At 38.8% G+C, this 21,908-nt stretch overlaps 1 protein-coding gene across 3 annotated transcripts in view; it reads right to left on the reverse strand.

The window, feature by feature from the left end:
* Positions 1–5,316: 5,316 nt before the first annotated feature.
* The window catches only part of HYCC1 (hyccin PI4KA lipid kinase complex subunit 1), a 436,523-nt gene continuing 419,931 nt past the window's right edge, over positions 5,317–21,908 (reverse strand). The window contains exons 11-12 of one of the 3 annotated variants that reach the window (XM_053714141.1): positions 11,126–11,340; positions 10,198–10,361 (exon numbers count right to left, since the gene is read on the reverse strand). In XM_053714141.1, coding sequence (XP_053570116.1) covers positions 10,347–10,361; positions 11,126–11,340 — 230 coding nt within the window. In that variant the 3' untranslated portion in view covers positions 10,198–10,346. Of the gene's footprint in view, positions 10,362–11,045; positions 11,341–21,908 lie in introns of all 3 variants that reach the window. The other 2 variants (XM_053714140.1, XM_053714139.1) reach the window with 2 other exon arrangements.

Raw genomic sequence — 21,908 nt, forward strand, 5'->3', positions numbered from 1 at the left:
CAGTTCTTACCCAAAGGGACCCTTTGACTTCCAAGTCACACCCTGTAGCCTTTTTTTTTCTAAACATTTTACTCCTGCTGAGAGAGGAACTACGAAGTGGATAATCGTAAACTCTTAGCCAGTAAGATGACCTTAACTGAATGGCGTCACTGGTTAGAGGGCACCGCCGATCCTATTCAGATTCTCACTGACCACAAGAATCTGACTTACCTAGAAACTACTCATCGACTCAATCCTCGACAGGACAGGTGGGCTTTGTTCTTTTCCCGTTTTAACTTTGTGGTCTCTTATCTTCCTGGGACCAAGAACAAGAAGGCGGACGCCCTTCCCCATCAGTTCCCTCACTCAAGTGATTCCTCAGAAGCTCCTATTCAACACATCATACCCCCCCCTACTGTGTGGTCGCTCAATTCAATACCACCCTTCTGCAAAGATTACAACGTGCTCAGTCTAGTAAACCTCCTGGTGCCCCCATGGCCTCTGATATCATCTTTGTACCTCTGAACCTACGTATCCCTGTGCTAGCCTGGGTTCATGATAGCAAACTCTCAGGACATCCTGGTTCTACTAGGACTTTCAGGTGTCTTTCCCAACATGTTTGGTGGCCTACTATGAGGTCTGATGCTCAGGATTATGTGAAAGCCTGCACAATTTGTGCTGCCAACAAGTGCAGCCAACTCCCCGATCCTTGCCTCCTGGCTTGCTCCAACAATTGTCCATTCCCAAATGACCCTGGACACACATAACAATGGACTTCATTGTGGACCTTCCTTCTTCCGACCCCCACACAGTTATCTGGGTTGTAGTGGACCGCTTTTCCAGACTGGCTCACTTCGTACCCCTAACCAAACTGCCTGCTGCCCAGGAATTGTCGTCCCTTTTTCTCTTGCATGTGGTGCGACTTCATGGCATTCCTGTGAATATTGTTTCCGACAGAGGTTCACAGTTAATCTCTGCCTTCTGGAGAGCCTTTTGTAAGTTGATTGGAACCACTGTTTCCTTGTTGTCTGTCTACCATCCTCAGACCAATGGACTAACAGAGAGCAAACCAGGATCTTGAAACCTACCTTAGAGCCTTTGTCAACACTCGCCTTACCAACTGGTCTGAATTGCTACCCCTAGCTGAACTGGCAAGAAACACTCATTGGCACTCTTCTGTTCGATGTTCTAGCCACAGCAGGGTTTCAACCTTGTGTCTTCCCGCTTTCAGCTCAGTCCACTGGGGTCCCTGCAGCAGACCAACATGTCATTGAACTCACCACTCATTGGCAACATATTCACGTTCAGCTGCCTCTATATATATATATAAGAAGTTTGATGATCGTCATAGGGCTTCTGTACGTGCCATTCCAGTGGGTGAACGTGTTTGGATCTCTACTTGACATATTCCTCTACGTCAACCCTGTCACAATATGGGGCCTAGGTTTATCAGTCCTTACAAGGTCCTGAAAAGACTGTCTCCTGTTGCGTACGAAAGTGGCCTTGCCAAAACCCCTACGCATACATCCAGTCTTCCACATCTCACTACTGAAACCTTACATCAAGAATAGATATACCCAGCTCCTCCTCCTCCACTCTTGGTCCTTGGTGACCCCGAATATGAGGTAGCTAAGATTCGAGCGCGGCGTCTCCTTCCCTGCTCGTTGCCAGGGGCAGTGTTGGCTCTAGGTGCAAGCGGCGCTGACATCATCTCTGCACGCTTCGGATGCCGGTCTGAGCTCAGTGGCGCGAATCTGTGCCTATTTAAATGCCCAAAGAATGATCTGTCACTGCCCAAGTATAGGTGTTACTTTGTGTGCTCCAGGGTGTGACAGATCATTCTTTCTTGTGCCTGATAACTGTTGCTGAACCTGCCTGTGACTACTCTACCTGCCTAAACCCCTAAACTGCTGGATTGATCCCTGTCGCTGAACCTGCCTGTCTGACTTCTCTACCTGCCTTACCCCTTTAACTGCTGGACTGCTTTACTGTTGCCAAACCCTGCCTGCCTGACCATTCTAGTGGTGTGCCCTTGGACTGCTTTACTGTTACCAAACCCTGCCTGCCTGACCATTCTAGTGGTTTATCCATGGACTGCTTTACGGTTGCCAAACCCTGCCAGACCATTCTAGTGGTTTATCCTTGGACTGCTTTGCTGTTGCCAGAACTTGGTTGCCTGACCATTCTAGTGGTTCATCCTTGGACTGCTTTACGGTTGCCAAACCCTGCCTGCCTATTCTAGTGGTTTATCCTTGGACTGCTTTGCTGTTGCCAGACCTTGCCTGCCTGACCATTCTAGTGGTTCATCCTTGGACTGCTCTGCTGTTGCCGCTGGGAACTGTCCTGCCTGTGGTATGTGCCGCCTTCCTCATTTCACTAACTTTCTCTGCTCTGGGATATTCCCTAACCTTCCGGCTCGACGCCGGGATAACAAGACTACTGGCCAAGTTTGGTCTAAAAGAGGAGTAATCCCACAAGTGTTACAGATATATATTAAACATCAGGAACTTAGATTTAAAACTTCTAATGAGGTGTAGTTGCAATCCCAGCTTTAGTTCAAAATGGACCGTAGACAAGTCACCCTCAAATGAACCTAATATTGTTTAGCTAACCAAATACGTCTATGTTTTATATTGTTTGTGCATAACCTAAAATAACATAAAAGTTACTAGAATCAGTCATATATCATAATTTAAAACTTGGGTATGCTACATTTGATGTAATATATCTCATAAGATATTTGTGTATAAGGGTTTTTACAATAGACTTAATTAACTTACTATGTATTCCATATTCATAATTTAACCCACTACTCATACTGTATATACCAGGTCTTGCATGCTATTATAGTCCGTAATAGATCCTCTACAGCTTTGTAGGTCCTAGTAAACGTGACAACATATATCTGCATAGGTTCTTTGTTTTTTATTCACTTTAGAGTCTCTAGTAAGGTTCTGTAATATACACTTCTACACAATCATAGGGATAGTCTACATTGGAGCCTTACACTCTTATTAATTTATTGTAGGGTCAGGTTGACCCAACTATCAGTGGCCGGGATGGGGGGGACTTAACCTGATTCTATATAATATTTCTCAGTAAATGGATACATAGACTACACATGATAAATATCTTTCACCTAAAGAAGACTGTAAGCCACTTCAAATATTCATAGCTCACAATACCTTTACTAGCCTTTTTTCCAGGGATTACCTTAATTACATTTAGGCCACGAAATAGCTTTATACAACCACAAGGGTATTTACAAACATTTGTTAGCTCATAAATATCTACCACCATGTGTTAGCTCATAAATGTCTACCACCATACTAGGCTCATGAGTGGCCCACATTGTGTTTAGATAGAATAATTATTTTTATTTTTTGTGTTTTGTTATCATTTATTAGCTATACTATATTATCTCAAGCGGTGCTTACCCGCTGATATGCTTTACTTAGATCAGCTAGTAGATCAAACGTCATTCAGATTACTAACCATTGTATTAGATCTACCTGTGGTTACCAAGATAAATATATCATGCTTTACTATATTACACATAAGTGGTCAGTTTACTAACCACACATACGCTATTGTTTTTACTATAAAAGAGGTTTCCAAATTATGTCATTTCATGTATAGCACAACTGTTTTACTCCATTTTGTGTAGTAATTTGTTGTATTGCAAACCTGTCTTTTGAAACATGATATACAATATTGTATAATAATAAAAATACCTGTGTTCTAGAATCAAAGCTAAATTACATGAAAAGGGGCAATATAAATAATAATAATAATATATAGCAAAGTTGCTTTATTATGCATAACTAAACATTTTGTGCCAGATTACAAGTGGAGCGCAATGCGAACTCACGTTCGCATTACTGGGTAGCATTGCACTCACAAGAGTGCAAGTCCATAGGTTCCAATGGGAGTCTCGTTCTAATGTCGTCATACACGGCATGAGAAGTCATGCAGCAATGGGCAGCAAATTGTAAATATATATTTATGTTTTTATATGTGTATATACACAACACAATTATATAAGTACAGGTGGCCCTCGTTTTACAACGGTTCAATTTACACCGTTTCAGAATAACAACCTTTTTTTCCAGTCATGTGACTGCTATTGAAAAGCATTGAGAAGCAATGCATTTATTAAAATAGCCAGTAGGTGGAGCTGTCCGCTTGTGTTGCAGTAAAGCCAATCAAGCTGAAATTAATCAGCTTAACCAGACCTGAGCTATCTAGCAGATTTTAAAGGAACAAGATCTTCCTGTCTATAAATCAGTCCAGATTGGAATGCATAGAAAGAACTGTTTGCGGAAAAATGCAAGTGAAGTCTGTGTTGTGTGATTATTTTATTAGGTTTATAATGCTGTTTAGCAAATGTTTTTGTTCATTTAATTATATATTCTGTGTTGTGTGATTATTTTATTAGGTTTATAATGCTGTTTAGCATTTAAAGTCTTCATTTCAAAGCTTTAAAAATAATGTCTTAGATGTTACTTATGACAATTTTGAGAGGGGCCTGGAACCTATCTCCCTCACTTCCCATTGACTTACATTATAAACTGGGTTTCAATTTACAACGGTTTCGATTTACAACCATTCCTTCTGGAACCTAACCCCGGCGTAAACTGAGGGCTACCTGTATATAAGCATATACATATATATTTACTGGGAACACACAGTTCCCATAGACCGCAATGTCTTTTCAGTGTCATTTGTTTTCTAACACGACACTCCCGCCAACTTTACCCCCTAAATACTGCGTAGAGCAGTTAATTTATTAAAAAATAAAAATGCTACAATTAATAAAATACACTACACTGTTTTTTGGGGGCATTTGGGGCACATTTATAAAATTAACCAGAGATTTAATCTATGGTTAATTTTAGAAGTGCTAATTGCTACCGCAAGCTAATGGTAGCAATAACCAGCCACTTGGTTTATTTATCGCTCCCCTTGTAATCTAGCCCTTTATATACAAAATAGAAATATTCACATGATGGAGTAAATGATAAGGGGAACTTTTGCTCTACCATTGCAGGATCTAAATACAGACATCCTTAGTCATGGTAGATCACACACTATACACTTTATAAAAATGCAATAAACATATATAAAGTAAATAAATATGTGTAACTATGCATGTCAAAGGGAGATGCAACGTAATTTGAGTTATATAATTAGCTAAGCTTTCAAATAGTATTACTTGGTCAGTTTAGAATAAACATGAGGTATAAAATTGTGTGTGAAATGTTAATACATAGAACTCCAATTATAGAGAAGCTGTCTGAACAAAGGGAATATAAAAAAAAAAAAATCACACATGAAAATGTTGCAAAAGGTTTATTTTAACATTAAAATAATTGTGCTGTACTGATAAAACAGTATATGTAAAAAAGAAATCAAAAAATAAAACACTGCTATCTTATATCTTACTATGTTATTACAATAAAATATGTAAACATAGAACGCAAAATCAGAGATAAAAGGGAAACCATGTGAATTTCAAATATAAACTATTTATATGGCACATTTGTGTAATGTAAGAGGCTTTTGATCTCAATTTCTAGCACAAATACTGGGACACAGTAAATGACAAGAACATAACATACTGAAATTATTAACACAGAACATCATATTTGTAACCAATTCATTTTGCAGATCCTGGGCAGATTACCAGTGTGTACTGATGCTTGGGGAATATTAATGTACGGTGTAACAATGTATTGTGCGTTATCTAGCAAGGGAAAAAGGAACACAAGAAATGACATGTTGTGGGACCTTTCGGCTTAAAATTAATGTCAAATTATAACAAACAAAATTCAGAGAGATTATGAATTATGAAAATTAAACTGTACGTTTTTTGCTAGCAAATTCTGTATTAGCGTAATGTCTTATTTTATGTAATAAAAAAAAATGCAATTAACAAAACATACAATTAAAATATATTAACAAGCAACCCACTCTAAAAAACACCTACCTAGCCTATAAAAGCATCACATGTATGGTAACCTACATTAATTACTAGAACAGCGTCCAAACATTCTAGTGCCAGGGATCTTTCATGTAACTTACTATTACAACAATCAGACCAAGTTCCATTATTCTTCCATTACAAAAACAAAATTGTAGAAACTTAACAATGAGCTTAAATTAGCCACCTACATATACATTTACTTTGCACTTAATAGAAATGTTCTAAAGAGCATACAACAAATAACCATACAAATGAACGCTAAAGTCAAGTGAGGTTGCACACAAAGACTTACTGAAGGCCACAAACATTAATCACTATACAATGGCTATTTTTGGGAACCTGTGTCAAAATAAATTGATAAAAACACACAGAGTAGCAATCTACTGTACAGACAGACAACCATATTAATGTTTCCTAGGTTAAAAATCATTCTAGAGAGTAAAACTATTATAAAAAAATTCCCAAAAATTAATTTTATTGACTTTCACTCCCTTTATCAAAAGTTATGGCACTTCCAGTGCAATTAAAACATTGTACTCAGTTTAGAGATTTTTTAATATATCATTAACACTTTTTTCTCTCTCAAAAAATCTTGTATGTTATGATTTATAGTATATATTTAACTACCAGAACATTCCCCCCCATGTACAAATTAGGTATGTAGAAATGTACGTACAAAAATGAGATTGCATATCATTTTTATTAGCTTAATCAATGTAAATGGTAAGTAAATTATAATATGTAAAAAGTATATGGCTTTTCATATCCCAAATTAGCAAGTAAATGCAAGTTAATGTACGAAACTAGACCGCCATGGCTTTATTTACTAATACACACTCTAAACACAGACGGACAATATCTGAAGTATAAAACAATCACCATGCAGAAAATACACATTTTCCTGAAGGAGGTAGATATGAAATCTTCACAGAGAACTAAAACACTTCAACCTTAATAGAGAAAAGACATTGTCACATGGGCAATTTAAGTTATATGCCGACTATTTTCCCCACAAGGACTATGTGCATTACCCTGAAATGATTATATCTGATGTGCTAAATAGACCTCAGTTTATGGACAATCGCTTTTCTGCACTTTACAGATGTAGAACAGGTTTTCCTAAAATGTATTGCTATGAAAAATAGTGATAAGGACAGTGCTTAAAGAAACTTTACAGTGTATAGAACATTTAATGTTTAAACAATTTCTCTTCTCTTATTATGTGTTTAAGTTCTGCAAAGGAAATAAACACATAGGGGACGATTTATCACGGCCCGAATGGGACTAAATACCTGTCTCCGAAACAAGAGTTAAGACGCAGCGGTCTTAAGACCACTGCTCCTTAAATCGTCTGCGGACATCAATCTGCCTGATCGCATACGATCGGGTTGATTGACTCCCCCTCCTAGCGGCGGAATTGCACAAGCAGTTCACTAGAATTGCTTGTGCAATGTTAAATGCCGACAGCTTATGCTGTTGGCATTCAGCGATATCTGGCAGACATGATACGCTACACTGTATCATGTCCGCCAGACATTGATAAATCGGCCCGATAGGCTTACTTTTCAATGCTGTTGTAAACTGTGTAAACAAGTATTTATTAAAGTCTAAGGAAATGGTTTATCTTACCACCAGTTTGAACAGTTAAAGCTCCCATAACACCCTAGCACACTCCAGATGAGGCTGATGATTGTGGCATATATAATGTATAACTCATTCTGATTGGTTCACCGTCTGTATCCTTATTTGGAGCAGCATGTAAGTGTGCACCTCGACTTTAGCAGAAAGTATGGAAATTGATTTTGCTTAAAATAAAATGTCCCAGTTTCGCTAAAACTAAGCATGTATTCATATACAGGAATGCCCCTGTAAGCGAGATTAGGCTTTCCATTAATCTCAAAGTGGTATTCCCTTGGGATCGGAAGCCACTGCCACTTGTAAAATAAAAGGACAACAGAAATCCATACCCAGATAACACCATTTAACATTTTACTGCAACACCAGAAGAGATTTTATTTAGAACTTTTATATATTAACATGCAAGTTTCAGGTGATTTCTCAAAAGCACTGATGCAGTGTTATCTGGCCTATTATACAGTTCCTGCTTTAGTTATCTGTGGCTTATTTCTGTTTATACTATAGCACAAAAAACAGTCTGCTCTCAGGTGTACTAATGAAGAGTCAATATATTATACTGTACTGAACAATTTAACAAGACTAAGTACACAGTTGCTCAATGATATGCAAATATCTAAAAATGTAGATGGATTAGTGCAGCCAAACTCCAGATCAAAGCTAGGTTTAAGCTTACACTATAGACAAGGACTGAATTCTGCAAAGAACTTATTAACTTGACTGTACTAGTACAACCACAGTATAGGATTTACAAATATATTTCACGGTCCTTTCTTCAGGATTCCACTATTTTAAACCGTTTTGGCCCTTATATTTATGAAATAAGAGTTGCATAAAACTTTTTCCACCTAAAGGAAATTTTATAGTTTATTTATATATATATATATATATATTGAGAGAGGCGAGAGTGACGAGAGGCGCACGAGAGAGCGCAAGAGAGACGCACACTTTTCTCAAAACATTATGGGGCTGACAGGCTCGCCAGAAACAGCAGTTATGATGCAGCGGTCTTAAGACCGCTGCACCATAACTGGTCTGCTGCCTCTGAGGTTGTGGTCTGCAATCTGCCCAATCCTATACGATCAGGCTGATTAACACCCCCTGCTGGCCGCAAATCTGCAGGGGGCGGCATTGTACAAGCAGCGTGTGCATTCAGCGATGTCTGTCGGACATGATACGCTACAGCGTATCATGTCAAACAGACATTGATAAACTGGCCCCATTGGATTTAAAAATAAACACACACATCCAGCAGTCAGTTCTTACAATATACGTATAACCTTCTAAATGCTTTCCAAACTCTTTGTCGCTGCAACATGAAATAGCATTTGAAAATAAAAAAAAATAACCCTCTAAAAATATTAATGTGTTTTTTTCCCCTCACTCTAAAAATAGACAAAAAAGTGTTTTAATGATCATTACTTACACTGTAATCATCTACCATAAAAAGTACAGTTAAAGAATTAGCAATGTTAGTGTTTCTGTACTAATATAAACTAAGTCTTAAAGAATTGCTGTCTGCTGATGTTAGATATGAGATTTGTGCAAATTTATAATGTTAACTGGGTAAACAAAAACACAGATCATCTATTAACGTTTTACAGCACAGCTGATCACATCACCTCTTGATTTTTTTTTTCCTTTCATGAAAACCAAGCTGCTGCATTTTGCTAAAAATAACGTAGGTCATGGTTATCCATTCCATTTACTTGTCCAGCTGCGCATGAACAGAAACAATGAGAGCCTACTTGTATAAGAATGAAACAGATATTCTAACCATTTTTTCCTATAAGGTAACATTCAATAAAGGATTTCACAAAGGTAGATAACATACATCATGGATCGGTATTGAACACTGTGGGACAGAATATGTTTTCTCATATCTTCAATATGCCAGTGAGTGGTGTTTGATGTCCCAGTCCCGCAAGCACTGCAGATGTCCCAAGGCAAGTAGTAACATCACGATAATCCCTATTTTCCCATTACCCCAAACACAGAACAAGAAGTAAACACAAAAATGTATGCATCTAAACAGATTGATCTTCAATTTTGTTAACTCATAAAAACTTTATAACCATAGAGAAACATTGATTGTTATTGATCAAAGATTTAATGTCTGTATAGCCAAAAGTATTAAAAAATGAATAATAAAATGCTGTTTTTTTTTTATAGGTCTAGTCTGTAGACAGAGTTATACATATACTAGGGGACCGTTGGTGAGTTTGCTGATGCTTACTAGGCACTGCAAGCTCAGTTCTCTCTGAAATATAAATCAATTTCTCCTCCTGCAAGCTACATGCACTAAATCTATTGGATTCAGTGCTGCTTGCGGTAGCACCAGAGCTTGTGCTCGTAGGATTGCGCACAGCTTGAGCACCACTCATTTGTTCAAAGGATTTACTGAATACAGCAGTGGCCGTCCGTGCCAAACTATGACTGCCAGGTTTGGGAAGTGACTGGCTGGTGGTCAAAGTTAACCTCTTTAGAGATACTAGCTCCAAGTTCTCGCTCATGGCCCTCTGGTTCTGCTTCCTGCTGAGATGATCACGGCAAGAATCTCCGATTGGTTCCCTTTCCTTACCCCCACTTCTGCCCCCAGTTGATCTTTTCTGGGTCTTTCCCAAAGATGGTCTACTTAATCCACCACTGCTGCTATGGGATAAAGCAGACTGGCTTGTGTTAGATGTAGCCCTGGAACAAAAGCCTTCATCCACTTCAGATATATCAGTCAGCTCCTCCGGAAGGGCTAAATCTGCAGTGTCTGTGAAAAAGAAAACAAAATGGTAAAAAGAAGCCCAATGAAAAGTCAAATGTACAGTTGTCTACAGATAGCACACCAAGCAAAATCATCATGAGCCTTTAAATCTTATACTTACCAATAATTAAAAAAGAATGTAATCATTTGTGCAAAGAACCTAAATCCGTAAACCCATGCCAACTACCTATTGATTGTGAGGACAGACCCAGAAGCTGTTCGTGCAATTATGATATTAGAAGACCAACAAACCAAGACATAAGGAAATGCTAATGTCTAGATTAAAAGCAAAAATCACAGAAAATGTAGGATTGATTATATTTGCAAATCTCTGCATTTCTCTATGAAAGGACACACAAATGGAAAGGTCACAAGTTGCACCGTTTCAGACTATATCTAGTCAACTATATTCAGTATGTAACTTTCTAAGTTGCTGCAGTTACATATTATTTACCCTAATAAAAGAAGAGTAAATGGGCTTTTTAGGAGACAAGTAGGTGCATTCGACATGAGAACCTTAGTTCCTCAGCCACTACTTTTGTCCATGCAAAATAAAAGCAGGAAGTAGAATCATGCAGTCAGCTGAGCCTGGTTTCTTTTGAATAATAACATGCACATAGAACCTCAGATCAAAAGAGATTAAGCCTTGCCTGCTAAACCATGCAGTGTGACCCTTTCACTTGTAGGTACCTTGAAGGCCATCTAACAATGATTTATTAACACTGTATTCTGCCAGCTGAGGTCACTCCATCCTCCAGCAATTTCCTTACAGATTTTTGCCTTCTGAGCTCGGCCACAGCTTTGCCCTCAGTTCTATGGTCTGCGGAGTGTTCCTGTACTGCCTGAATATGCTGAGCATCATTCTCTGTTAGTGATCTGCCTTTTTCCCCATTACCGGTTCTCTCTCCAGATACACTTGTGACACTAATCTCAGGTATGACAAGGGTGCCAAAATCTGAAGGCTCATTATCAGTGTCAGCTTGTTCTAAAATGGGAAAACAAGACAAAAAGATGATGGGTGCAATGGAGAAAACAAAAGGAATTAGAAAGCAATATTAAAATGCAATGAGACTAGATGTTACATGAGCAATGGCACACATACACAAATTAACAAATAGGGGAAAAAATAAAATAAAGAATATGATTTAAGGCATACAACGTACATTTAAGTAAACGAGGTAATTAAAATAAGCAATCAAACCAAGAATTAAAGTTCAACCAATGAACAGTACCTCGTTAGAGTTAAAGGTAACATTTAATTATCAGAATAATAAAAAAAAAGATATGTAAAATAAAGAGAGCCTGTTAAAATAATTTCCACTCACACAATGAGCTGAATGACAACATAAGTAAAATTATGGAAATAGGCAATGAAATTAATGCTATCATGAATCATTATAATCTCTTCTAATATGGAATGTAAATGAGAAGATTTCATATGCATTTTTAGTAAAAATACATTTCTATTAAACCAGGCATGGCTGACTGGTGTCTCAAGGGCCACATGAGGCCCTTTGAACTAGTTTATATAGTCCCTATGAAAGAAAACAAACTAAAGATTAGTGATGCACCGAAATGGAAATTCTGGACCGAAACCGAATCCGAAAATCCGGGATGCACTTGGCCAAAAACCGAAACTGATACCGAAAATGTGCTTTTTCAAATTAATTTTTTTTAGGTTTTTTTTTGCATAATTAGAGCCAATAAAAAAGCCCACACTTTTATTGAAAGTAATACACTAAAATTGGACCAAAATATCTTAAAACAATAATATGCTACACAATAATTTTACCAAGAAATAAAAAAAAAAAAAAAGAAAAAAATGCAATTTTTGGCCAAAATGTTTCCTTACTGAAAACAATTATAAATATCAATATACTGTATTCTTCATTTAGTTCTATGTAACAGAATCATATTTAACAGTTTTTTTTTTTTTTTTACCAATTATCCAAATAAAGTATAGTCCTAGAAAACTCATTATATGCAGAACAGTAAGTCAAGTAATAAACTTAAACAGCAGCTCTAGGCTAGCATCAAATTTGAAACATGCTACACAATAATTTTACCGAAAATAACAGGCAAAAAAGCCGAAAACCGAAATAGCCAAAAATGCTATTTTCGGCCGAAACTTTCTGCGGCCGAAATTTCGGTGCATCCCTACTAAAGATGTGTGCTTTTGGAATTGCTGATGGGTTGGCAAACAATGTGACCACAGCTCAAAAGGGCACTCTGGAAGGGACAACTACAGATGGAAGTACCCAGGTATTTGTAGGAATTATAATTAGTGTGTTTAATTTGTAGGAATTATTAATTAGTGTGTTTAATGGCCATACATTTATTTGTTGCCCATAAAGCCTCTAAAATATTAATTCACATATCCCATGTGTTAAGAAGTTGGTCATCACTGCACTAGACAGGGCCTTATTATCTAAATATCTCCAATCACTTTAAAGGGACAGTCTACACTAAAATTGTTCTTGTTTAAAAACATAGATAACGCCTTTACTACCCATTCCCCAGCTTTGCACAACCAGCATTGTTAGATTATTATACTTTATAACATTTAAACCTCTAAATTTCTGCCCGTTTCAAAGGCTCTATTGACAGCCTTTTAATCACATGCTTTTTTAATTTGCTTTTCACAACAGGAGGCTACTAGTTCATGTGGGCCATATAGATAACATTGTGCTCACGCCCAATTAGTTATTTAAGATTTAGCACAACACAGTACTAAATGCAAGTCGGTAATAAAGGGATTATCTATTATAACAATAAAAATTCTATTGTAGACTGCCCCTTTAAGCTTCCGTTACATTAATACAAAATATTCTCAGGGTCTAGTTCTCAGAAAAACCCACATAATACATAAAAATTAGAGATGTGCATTCAGAGGTTTTGTGAACCCCCGAAAGCGGAATAGAGGGCAGCCCTTTGTCTATTTTCATTGGCGAATTCATTCTTGTGCAACAGCAACACACTAAAATCTGGATTTGTACATATTTTAGCATCTTCTTGTTCCACGAGAATAAGGTCCGTCTTCTTCCAGATTCGGAGGTTCAAGAAACCCCCAAATGCACATCTCTTATAAAAATGACTCTTTGGAAGATACAGAGAAACAAACAAAAGGGGGTGATAAATGATCAGTTTAAGTTCATACTTAAAAGGACACTAAAGTCAAAAAATAAAGATTTATGATTCAGATAGCTCATGCATTTTTAAAGGGACATGAAACCAAAATATTTTTTCTTTCAGAATTTAGATAGAATATACAATTTTAAACTACTTTCCATTTACTTCTATTATATTTGCTTCATTCTCTTGATATCCTTTGCTGAAGGAGAAGCAATGCACAACTGGGAGCTAGCTGAACACATCTAGTCAGTCAATCACAAGAGACAAATGTATGCAGGCACCAATCACCAGCTAGCTTCCACTAGTGTAGGATATGTGCATATTCTTTTTCAACAACTGATACCAAGAGAAAAAAATGTTCTATCTGAATCATAAGTTTACATTTGACTTTCCTATCCCTTTAAGAGACTTTTCAATTTACTTCCAATATGAAATTTTGCACAGTATTTTATTTGCACACTTTGCGGCACCAGCTCCTACTGAGCATGGACAGAAGTTCACAGTTTATATACACACACTAGTATGTGATAGGTTGATGGCTGTCACAAGATACAGGGGATCACAAATAGGGAAAAAATACGTTTGTCAGAAAATAAACTATTGCTTATTTGAAGCTCAGTGTTATTACATTGCCTTTGCATTGTGCACTTGTTAATTGTGTAATTCTACTGTATCAAGCAAAGAATAAAATGCTTCTGAAGCATCCACCAGGTGACAAAGGGTGGAGTAGGACTCTAAAACATTGGTACTGGTAACAGATAAAAGCTTTATACCTATGTGCTTAGTTCTGTATACACAGGCTACATCTTAAATATGATTGGCCATTGTGGAAAAAGGAAGTGACTACTGTCATATGGCCAATAAAAACACTACCTTCCATGTTTCTTGATTAACGTTAGGCAAATGTCCTTAACGAGTGCTACCTCGATGTATCAGTCCCAAGTCTACTTGTTTTAACATTAATTTCATAGCATATATCAGCAGTTATAGGGACATGAAACACAAAAAACTAAATTGTATGCAACCCAATAGTTTAATTTCTTACATGGTGGGGGGAGTTCACGAGCCCTCACGTGTGGGAATTCCCCACCTGAACACTAGGAGGAGGCAAAAGACACCCAATACACCAGAGCTTTAAATCCCTCCCACTTCCCATGATTCTCAGTCACACATATAGCCAAGTAGATGAAGAAAACAGAAAAGATAAAAAGTGGGGCAAAAGTGCAAAACCAGTACTGCCACCACCTGAACAAAAATAAAGGGCTAGGCTCGTGGACTCTCACCATCATGAAAGAAATTAAATTATCAGGAAGCATACATTTCTCTTGTAAGATGTATCGAGTCCACGGATTCATCCTTACTTGTGGGATATTCTCCTTCCCTACAGGATGTGGCAGAGAGAGCACCCACAGCAGAGCTGTCTATATAGCTCCCCCCTTAGCTCCACCCCCAGTCATTCTCTCTGCCTGCTTAAAGGGACATGAAACCCAAATTTTTTCTTCCATGATTTAGAGAGAGCATAGAATTATAAACAACTTTCTAATTTACTTCTAATATCTAATTTGCTTTATTCGTTTGATATTCTTTGCTGAAAATCATATCTAGATATGCTTAGTAGCTGTTGATTGGTAGCTGAACATATATGCCTCCTATGATTGGCTCACCATGTGCATTGCTACTTCTTCATTAAAGGATATCTAAAGAATAAAGCAAATTAGATAATAGAAGTAAAATGGAATGTTGTTTAAAATTGTATTCTCTACCTTAATCATGAAAGACATTTTTTGGGTAAAGTGTCCCTTTAACTGCTAGGAAGGGCAAAGAGCTATGTGGTGACTATAATTTTAGGCCTAGATTTAGAGTTTGGCGGTAGCCGTCAAAACCAGCGTTAGAGGCTCCTAACGCTGGTTTTTACCGCCCTCTGGTATTTGGAGTCAGTCATTAAAGGGTCTAACGCTCACTTTCCAGCCGCGACTTTTCCATACCGCAGATCCCCTTACGTCAATTGCGTATCCTATCTTTTCAATGGGATCTTTCTAACTCCGGTATTTAGAGTCGTGGCTGAAGTGACCGTTATAAATCTAACGACAAAATTCCAGCCGCAGAAAAAAGTCAGTAGTTAAGAGCTTTCTGGGCTAACGCCGGTTTATAAAGCTCTTAACTACTGTGCTCTAAAGTACACTAACACCGCATTCTATTGGCTGTCCCGATCAGCCAATAGAATGCGAGCTCAATCTGATTGGCTGATTGGATCAGCCAATCGGATTGAACTTGATTCTGATTGGCTGATTCCATCAGCCAATCAGAATATTCCTACCTTAATTCCGATTGGAATCCTATCAGCCAATCGGAATTCGAGGGACGCCATCTTGGATGACGTCATTTAAAGGAACCGTCATTCGGCGAGTAGGCGTCGGTTGAAGAGGATGTTCCGCGTCGGCTTGGAAGAAGATGGCTCCGCTCCGCTCCAGAAGAAAGAAGATTGAAGATGCGGCTTGATAGAAGACTTCATCCCGATGATGGACTTCCGACTTCAGCCCGATGATGGATTTCTTCAGCCGCCGCTTGGGCTTGGATAAACACTTCCGAGGACCGATCAGTGAACCTGGTATGGTGAAGATAAGGTAGGAAGATCTTCAGGGGCTTAGTGTTAGGTTTATTTAAGGTGGGTTTGGGTTAGATTAGGGGTATGTGGGTGGTGGGTTGTAATGTTGGGGGGGGGGTATTGTATGTGTTTTTTTTTACAGGCAAAAGAGCTGAATTCTTTGGGGCATGCCCCGCAAAGGGCCCTGTTCAGGGCTGGTAAGGTAAAAGAGCTTTGAACTTTTTTAATTTAGAATAGGGTAGGGTATTTTTTTATTTTGGGGGGCTTTGTTATTTTATTAGGGGGCTTAGAGTAGGTGTAATTAGTTTAAAATTGTTGTAATATTTTTCTAATGTTTGTAAATATTTTTTTATTTTTTGTAACTTAGTTCTTTTTTATTTTTTGTACTTTAGTTAGTTTATTTCATTGTATTTATTTGTTGATATTTTATTTAAATAATTTATTGATAGTGTAGTGTTAGGTTTAATTGTAGATAATTGTTGGTATTTTATTTAATTAATTTATTGATAGTGTAGTGTTAGGTTTAATTGTAATTTAGGTTAGGATTTTTTTTACAGGTAATTTTGTAATTATTTTAACTATTTTAGCTATTAAATAGTTCTTAACTATTTAATAGCTATTGTACCTAGTTAAAATAAATACAAAGTTACCTGTAAAATAAATATAAATCCTAAAATAGCTATAATATAATTATAATTTATATTGTAGCTATTTTAGGGTTTATTTTACAGGTAAGTATTTAGATTTAAATAGGAATAATTTATTTAATAAGAGTTAATTTATTTTGTTAGAATAAAATTATATTTAACTTAGGGGGGTGTTAGGGTTAAAATTAGCTTTAGGGGTTAAAAAATTTATTAGAGTAGCGGTGAGCTCCGATCGGCAGATTAGGGGTTAATACTTGAAGTTAGGTGTCGGCGATGTTAGGGAGGGCAGATTAGGGGTTAATACTATTTATTATAGGGTTATTGAGGCGGGAGTGAGGCGGATTAGGGGTTAATAGCTTTATTATAGTAGCGGCGGCGTGCGGACGGCAGATTAGGGGTTAATAAGTGTAGGCAGGTGGAGGCGACGTTGTGGGGGGCAGATTAGGGGTTAATAAATATAATATAGGGGTCGGCGGTGTTAGGGGCAGCAGATTAGGGGTACATAGGGATAATGTAAGTAGCGGCGGTTTACGGAGCGGCAGATTAGGGGTTAATAATAATATGCAGGGGTCAGCGATTGCGGGGGCGGCAGAATAGGGGTTAATAAGTGTAAGGTTAGGGGTGTTTAGACTCGGGGTACATGTTAGAGTGTTAGGTGCAGACGTAGGAAGTGTTTCCCCATAGCAAACAATGGGGCTGCGTTAGGAGCTGAACACGGCTTTTTTGCAGGTGTTAGGTTTTTTTTCAGCTCAAACAGCCCCATTGTTTTCTATGGGGGAATCGTGCACGAGCACGTTTTTGAAGCTGGCCGCGTCCGTAAGCACCGCTGGTATCGAGATTTGAAGTTGCGTTAAATATGCTCTACGCTCCTTTTTTGGAGCCTAACGCAGCCATTCTGTGAACTCTCAATACCAGCGGTATTTAAAAGGTGCGGCCAGAAAAAAGCATGCGTAGCTAACGCACCCCTTTGGCCGCAGAACTCTAAATCTAGGCGTTAGTTTTTTATTTCTCAAGCAAAAGTTTATTATTTTAAATGGTACCGGTGTTTACTATTTACTCTCTGGCAGAAAAGGGATGAAGATTTCTGCAAGGAGGATGATGATCTTAGAAATTTGTAACTAAGATCCACTGCTGTTCTCACAAGGCCTGAAGAGTACTGGAAAACTTCAGTTGGGAGAACAGTTTGCAGGCTAAGCTGCATATGAGGTATGTTCAGTCTATACTTTTCTAGTCAGACTGTGTTAATTCTAGAAAAGGCTGGCAGTATCCCCATGAGGGAAGGGTAAGCTGTATTCAGACATTTTAATAGGAATTTCAGCTTGCTTGAAGGGCTCATTAGTTACTGGTGACACTGTTAAGAAAAAACATTTTGTTTATTGATGCAATTATAACGTTTTTTGAAGGGACTGAAAGGGGTCATTGTGGCTTGGTTTTGAGTTTTGTAACTCACATGGTTAATTAAGAGATAGGCCTCAAAACATCGAGTGAGGTGGGAGGGGCCTATTTTCGCGCCTCAGTTGCGCAGTTTCCATTCCTCTGAGACATATCACTGCTTCTCCTGAGTTTCCTGCTGTGTTTGAGGGCTGTTAAAGAAGTTTTTTTTTCCCCACAAATTGTTCTGAAGGGCAAGTAGGAGCCACAGCAGAGCTGTGGCAAGGTGCTGAAAGTCTTTTTTACTGGGTTCAACGTTTTTTCAATCCGTTTTTGCCATTAAGGGGTTAATTGTTTATTTTCATAGCTGTGCAAAGTTACTAAGTCTTTATAATGCTACTGTAAAAAATTTGTTAAGTTTACTGCTTTTTTACACTGTTTTGCAGAACTGGTGCAGCTTTTTTTCTCTTAAAGGCACAGTACCGTTTTATTTCTAAGTGTTTTTTTACTTTGATTACAGTGTTTTCCAAGCTTGCTTGTTACATTACTAGCCTGTTTAACATGTCTGACACCAAGGATAATCCTTGTTTAATATGTTTGGAAGCCATCGTGGAACCCCCTCTTAGAATGTGTCCCAATTGTACTGATATGTCTATAAACTATAAAGAACATATATTAGCAAAATAGAGCAATAGATGATTCTCAGTCAGAAGTAAATGAGGGTTCGCCATCTAGCTCTCCCCAAGTGTCACAACCAGTAACGCCCGCACAAGTGACGCCAAGTACCTCTAGTGCGTCAAATTCTTTTACTTTACTAGACATGGCCACAATTATGAATACAACCCTCACAGAGGTTTTATCTAAACTGCCTGGTTTACAAGGAAAGCGGGACAGCTCTGGGTTTAGAAAAAATTTAGATTATTTCAGACATCACTGGAAGGAAAGGTCATGCCCTTCCTTAGGATAGATCAAATAAGATGAAGATCAAACAAAATAATTTTCGTTCCTTTTGGAATTTCAAGAGTGGTTCCGTTTCAGCTTCCTCTGCTACAAAGCAAGAGGGGAATTTTGCTTAATCCAAGTCAGTCTGGAGACCTAACCAGGCTTGGAACAAGGGTAAACAGGCCAAAAAGCCTGCAGCTGCCTCTAAGACAGCATGAAGGGGTAGCCCCCGATCCAGGATGGGATCTAGTAGGGGGCAGACTCTCTCTCTTCGCTCAGGCTTGGGCAAGAGATGTTCACGATCCCTGGGCTTTAGAAATTGTGTCCCAGGGATATCTTCTGGAATTCAAAGACTCCCTTCCAAGGGGGAGATTTCATATTTCTCGATTGTCTGTAAACCAGGCAAAGAGAGAGGCGTTCTTACGCTGTGTAGAAGATCTTCTTACCATAGGGGTGATCCGCCCAGTCCCAAAAGAGAAACAGGGGCTAGGGTTCTACTCAATCCTGTTTGTGGTTTCCAAAAAAGAGGGAACTTTCAGACCAATCTTGGATCTCAAAATTCTAAACAAGTTCCTCAAAGTTCCATCATTCAAGATGGAAACCATTCTGACTATTCTGCCTCTGATCCAGGAAGGTCAATATATGACTACCGTGGACTTAAAGGATGCGTATCTACACATCCCTATTCACAGAAATCATCATCAATTTCTCAGATTTGCCTTTCTAGATGGGCATTACCAGTTTGCGCTCTTCCCTTCAGGTTAGCCACGGCTCCAAGAATTTTCACAAAGGTTCTAGGGTCCCATCTGGCGGTTCTACGACCTCGGGGCACAGCAGTGGCGCCTTATCTAGACGACATCTTAAGCCAGGCGTCGACTTTTCAGCTAGCCAAGTCTCACACGGACATTGTGTTGGCTTTTCTGAGATCTCACGGGTGGAAGGTGAACATAAAAAAAGAGTTCTCTCTTCCCTCTTACAAGAGTTTTCTTTCTAGGGACTCTGATAGATTCGGTAGAAATGAAAATATTTCTGATGGAGATCAGAAAATCAAAACTCTTAACCACTTGCCGAACTTTTCATTCCATTCCTTGGCCATCTGTGGCTCAGTGTATGGAGGTAATCGGACTCATGGTAGCGACAATGGACATAGTTCCTTTTGCCCGCCTACACCTCAGACCACTGCAACTATGCATGCTCAAACAGTGGAATGGGGATTATGCAGATTTATCTCCTCAACTGCATCTGGACCAGGAGACCAGAGATTCTCTTCTCTGGTGGTTGTCTCAGGACCACCTGTCTCGGGGAATGTACTTCCACAGGCCAGAGTGGCTCATTGTAACGACAGATGTCAGCCTGCTAGGCTGGGGTGCAGTCTGGAACTCCCTGAAAGCACAGAGCTTATGGTCTCGGGGAGGAATCTCTTCTTCCGATAAACATCCTAGAACTGAGAGCGATATTCAAGGCACTTCAGGCGTGGCCTCAGCTTGCTGCAGCCAAATTCATCAGGTTTCTGATGAATTTGGCTTATATCAATCATCAAGGAGGAACAAGGAGTTCTCTAGCAATGATGGAGGTAACCAAAATAATCCGATGGGCAGAGTATCACTCTTGCCATCTCTCAGCAATCCACATTCCAGGAGTAGAGAACTGGAAGGCGTATTTTCTAAGTCGTCAGACTTTTCATCCGGGGGAGTGGGAACTCCATCCGGAGGTATTTGCTCAGCTGATTCAGCAATGGGGCACACCAGAATAGGATCTGATGGCGTTGCGTCAGAATGCCAAACTTCCTTCAGGTCCCGGGATCCCAAGGCGGTACTGATAATGCGCTAGCAGTAGCTTGGTCCTTCAATCTGGCCTACGTATTTCCACCGCTTTCTCTCCTCCCACGTCTGGTTGCCAGAATCAAGCAGGAGAGAGCTTCAGTGATTCTGATAGCACCTGCGTGGCCACGCAGGACTTGGTATGCAGACCTAGTGGGCATGTCCTCGGTTCCACCGTGGACCCTGCCAATGAGGCGGGACCTTCTAATCCAAGGTCCGTTCTCGCATCCAAATCTAGTTTCTCTGCGTCTGACTGCTTGGAGATTGAATGCCTAATTCTATCAAAGCGTGGGTTCTCTGAGTCGGTCATTGATACCCTGATTCAGGCTAGAAAACCTGTCACCAGGAAGATCTATCATAAGATTTGGCGCAAATATCTTTATTGGTGTGAATCCAAAGGTTACTCGTGGAGTAAGATTAGGATTCCTAGAATATTGTCTTTTCTCAAAGAAGATTTGGAGAAGGGATTATCAGCTAGTTCTCTAAAAGGACAAATATCTGCTTTGTCTATTCTACTACACAAACGTCTGGTAGATGTTCCAGACGTTCAAACTTTTAGTCAGGCTTTGGTCAGAATAAAGCTTGTATTTAAGCCTGTTGCTCCGCCTTGGAGCCTAAACTTAGTCCTTAGAGTTCTTCAAGGGGTTCCGTTTGAACCTATGCATTCCATAGATATTAAGCTTCTATCTTGGAAAGTTTTGTTCTTAGTTGCTATCTCTTCGGCTCGAAGAGTTTCTGACCTATCTGCTTTACAGTGTGATTCCCCTTATCTTATTTTCCATGCAGATAAGGTGGTTTTGCGTACCAAAGCTGGTTTTCTTCCTAAGGTTGTTTCTAATAAGAATATCAATCAAGAGATTGTTGTTCTTTCTCTGTGTCAAACATCTTCATTGTTTGTTGTTTATTCTGGTAAGCGGAGAGGCCAAAAGGCTACGGCTACCTCTCTTTCCTTTTGGCTGAAAAGCATCATCCGTTTGGCCTATGAGACTGCTGGACAGCAGCCTCCTGAAAGAATTACTGCTCATTCTACTAGAGC

The sequence above is a fragment of the Bombina bombina genome, chromosome 5 (genome assembly GCF_027579735.1).
Source record: "Bombina bombina isolate aBomBom1 chromosome 5, aBomBom1.pri, whole genome shotgun sequence".
NCBI classification, from domain to species: Eukaryota; Metazoa; Chordata; class Amphibia; order Anura; family Bombinatoridae; genus Bombina; species Bombina bombina.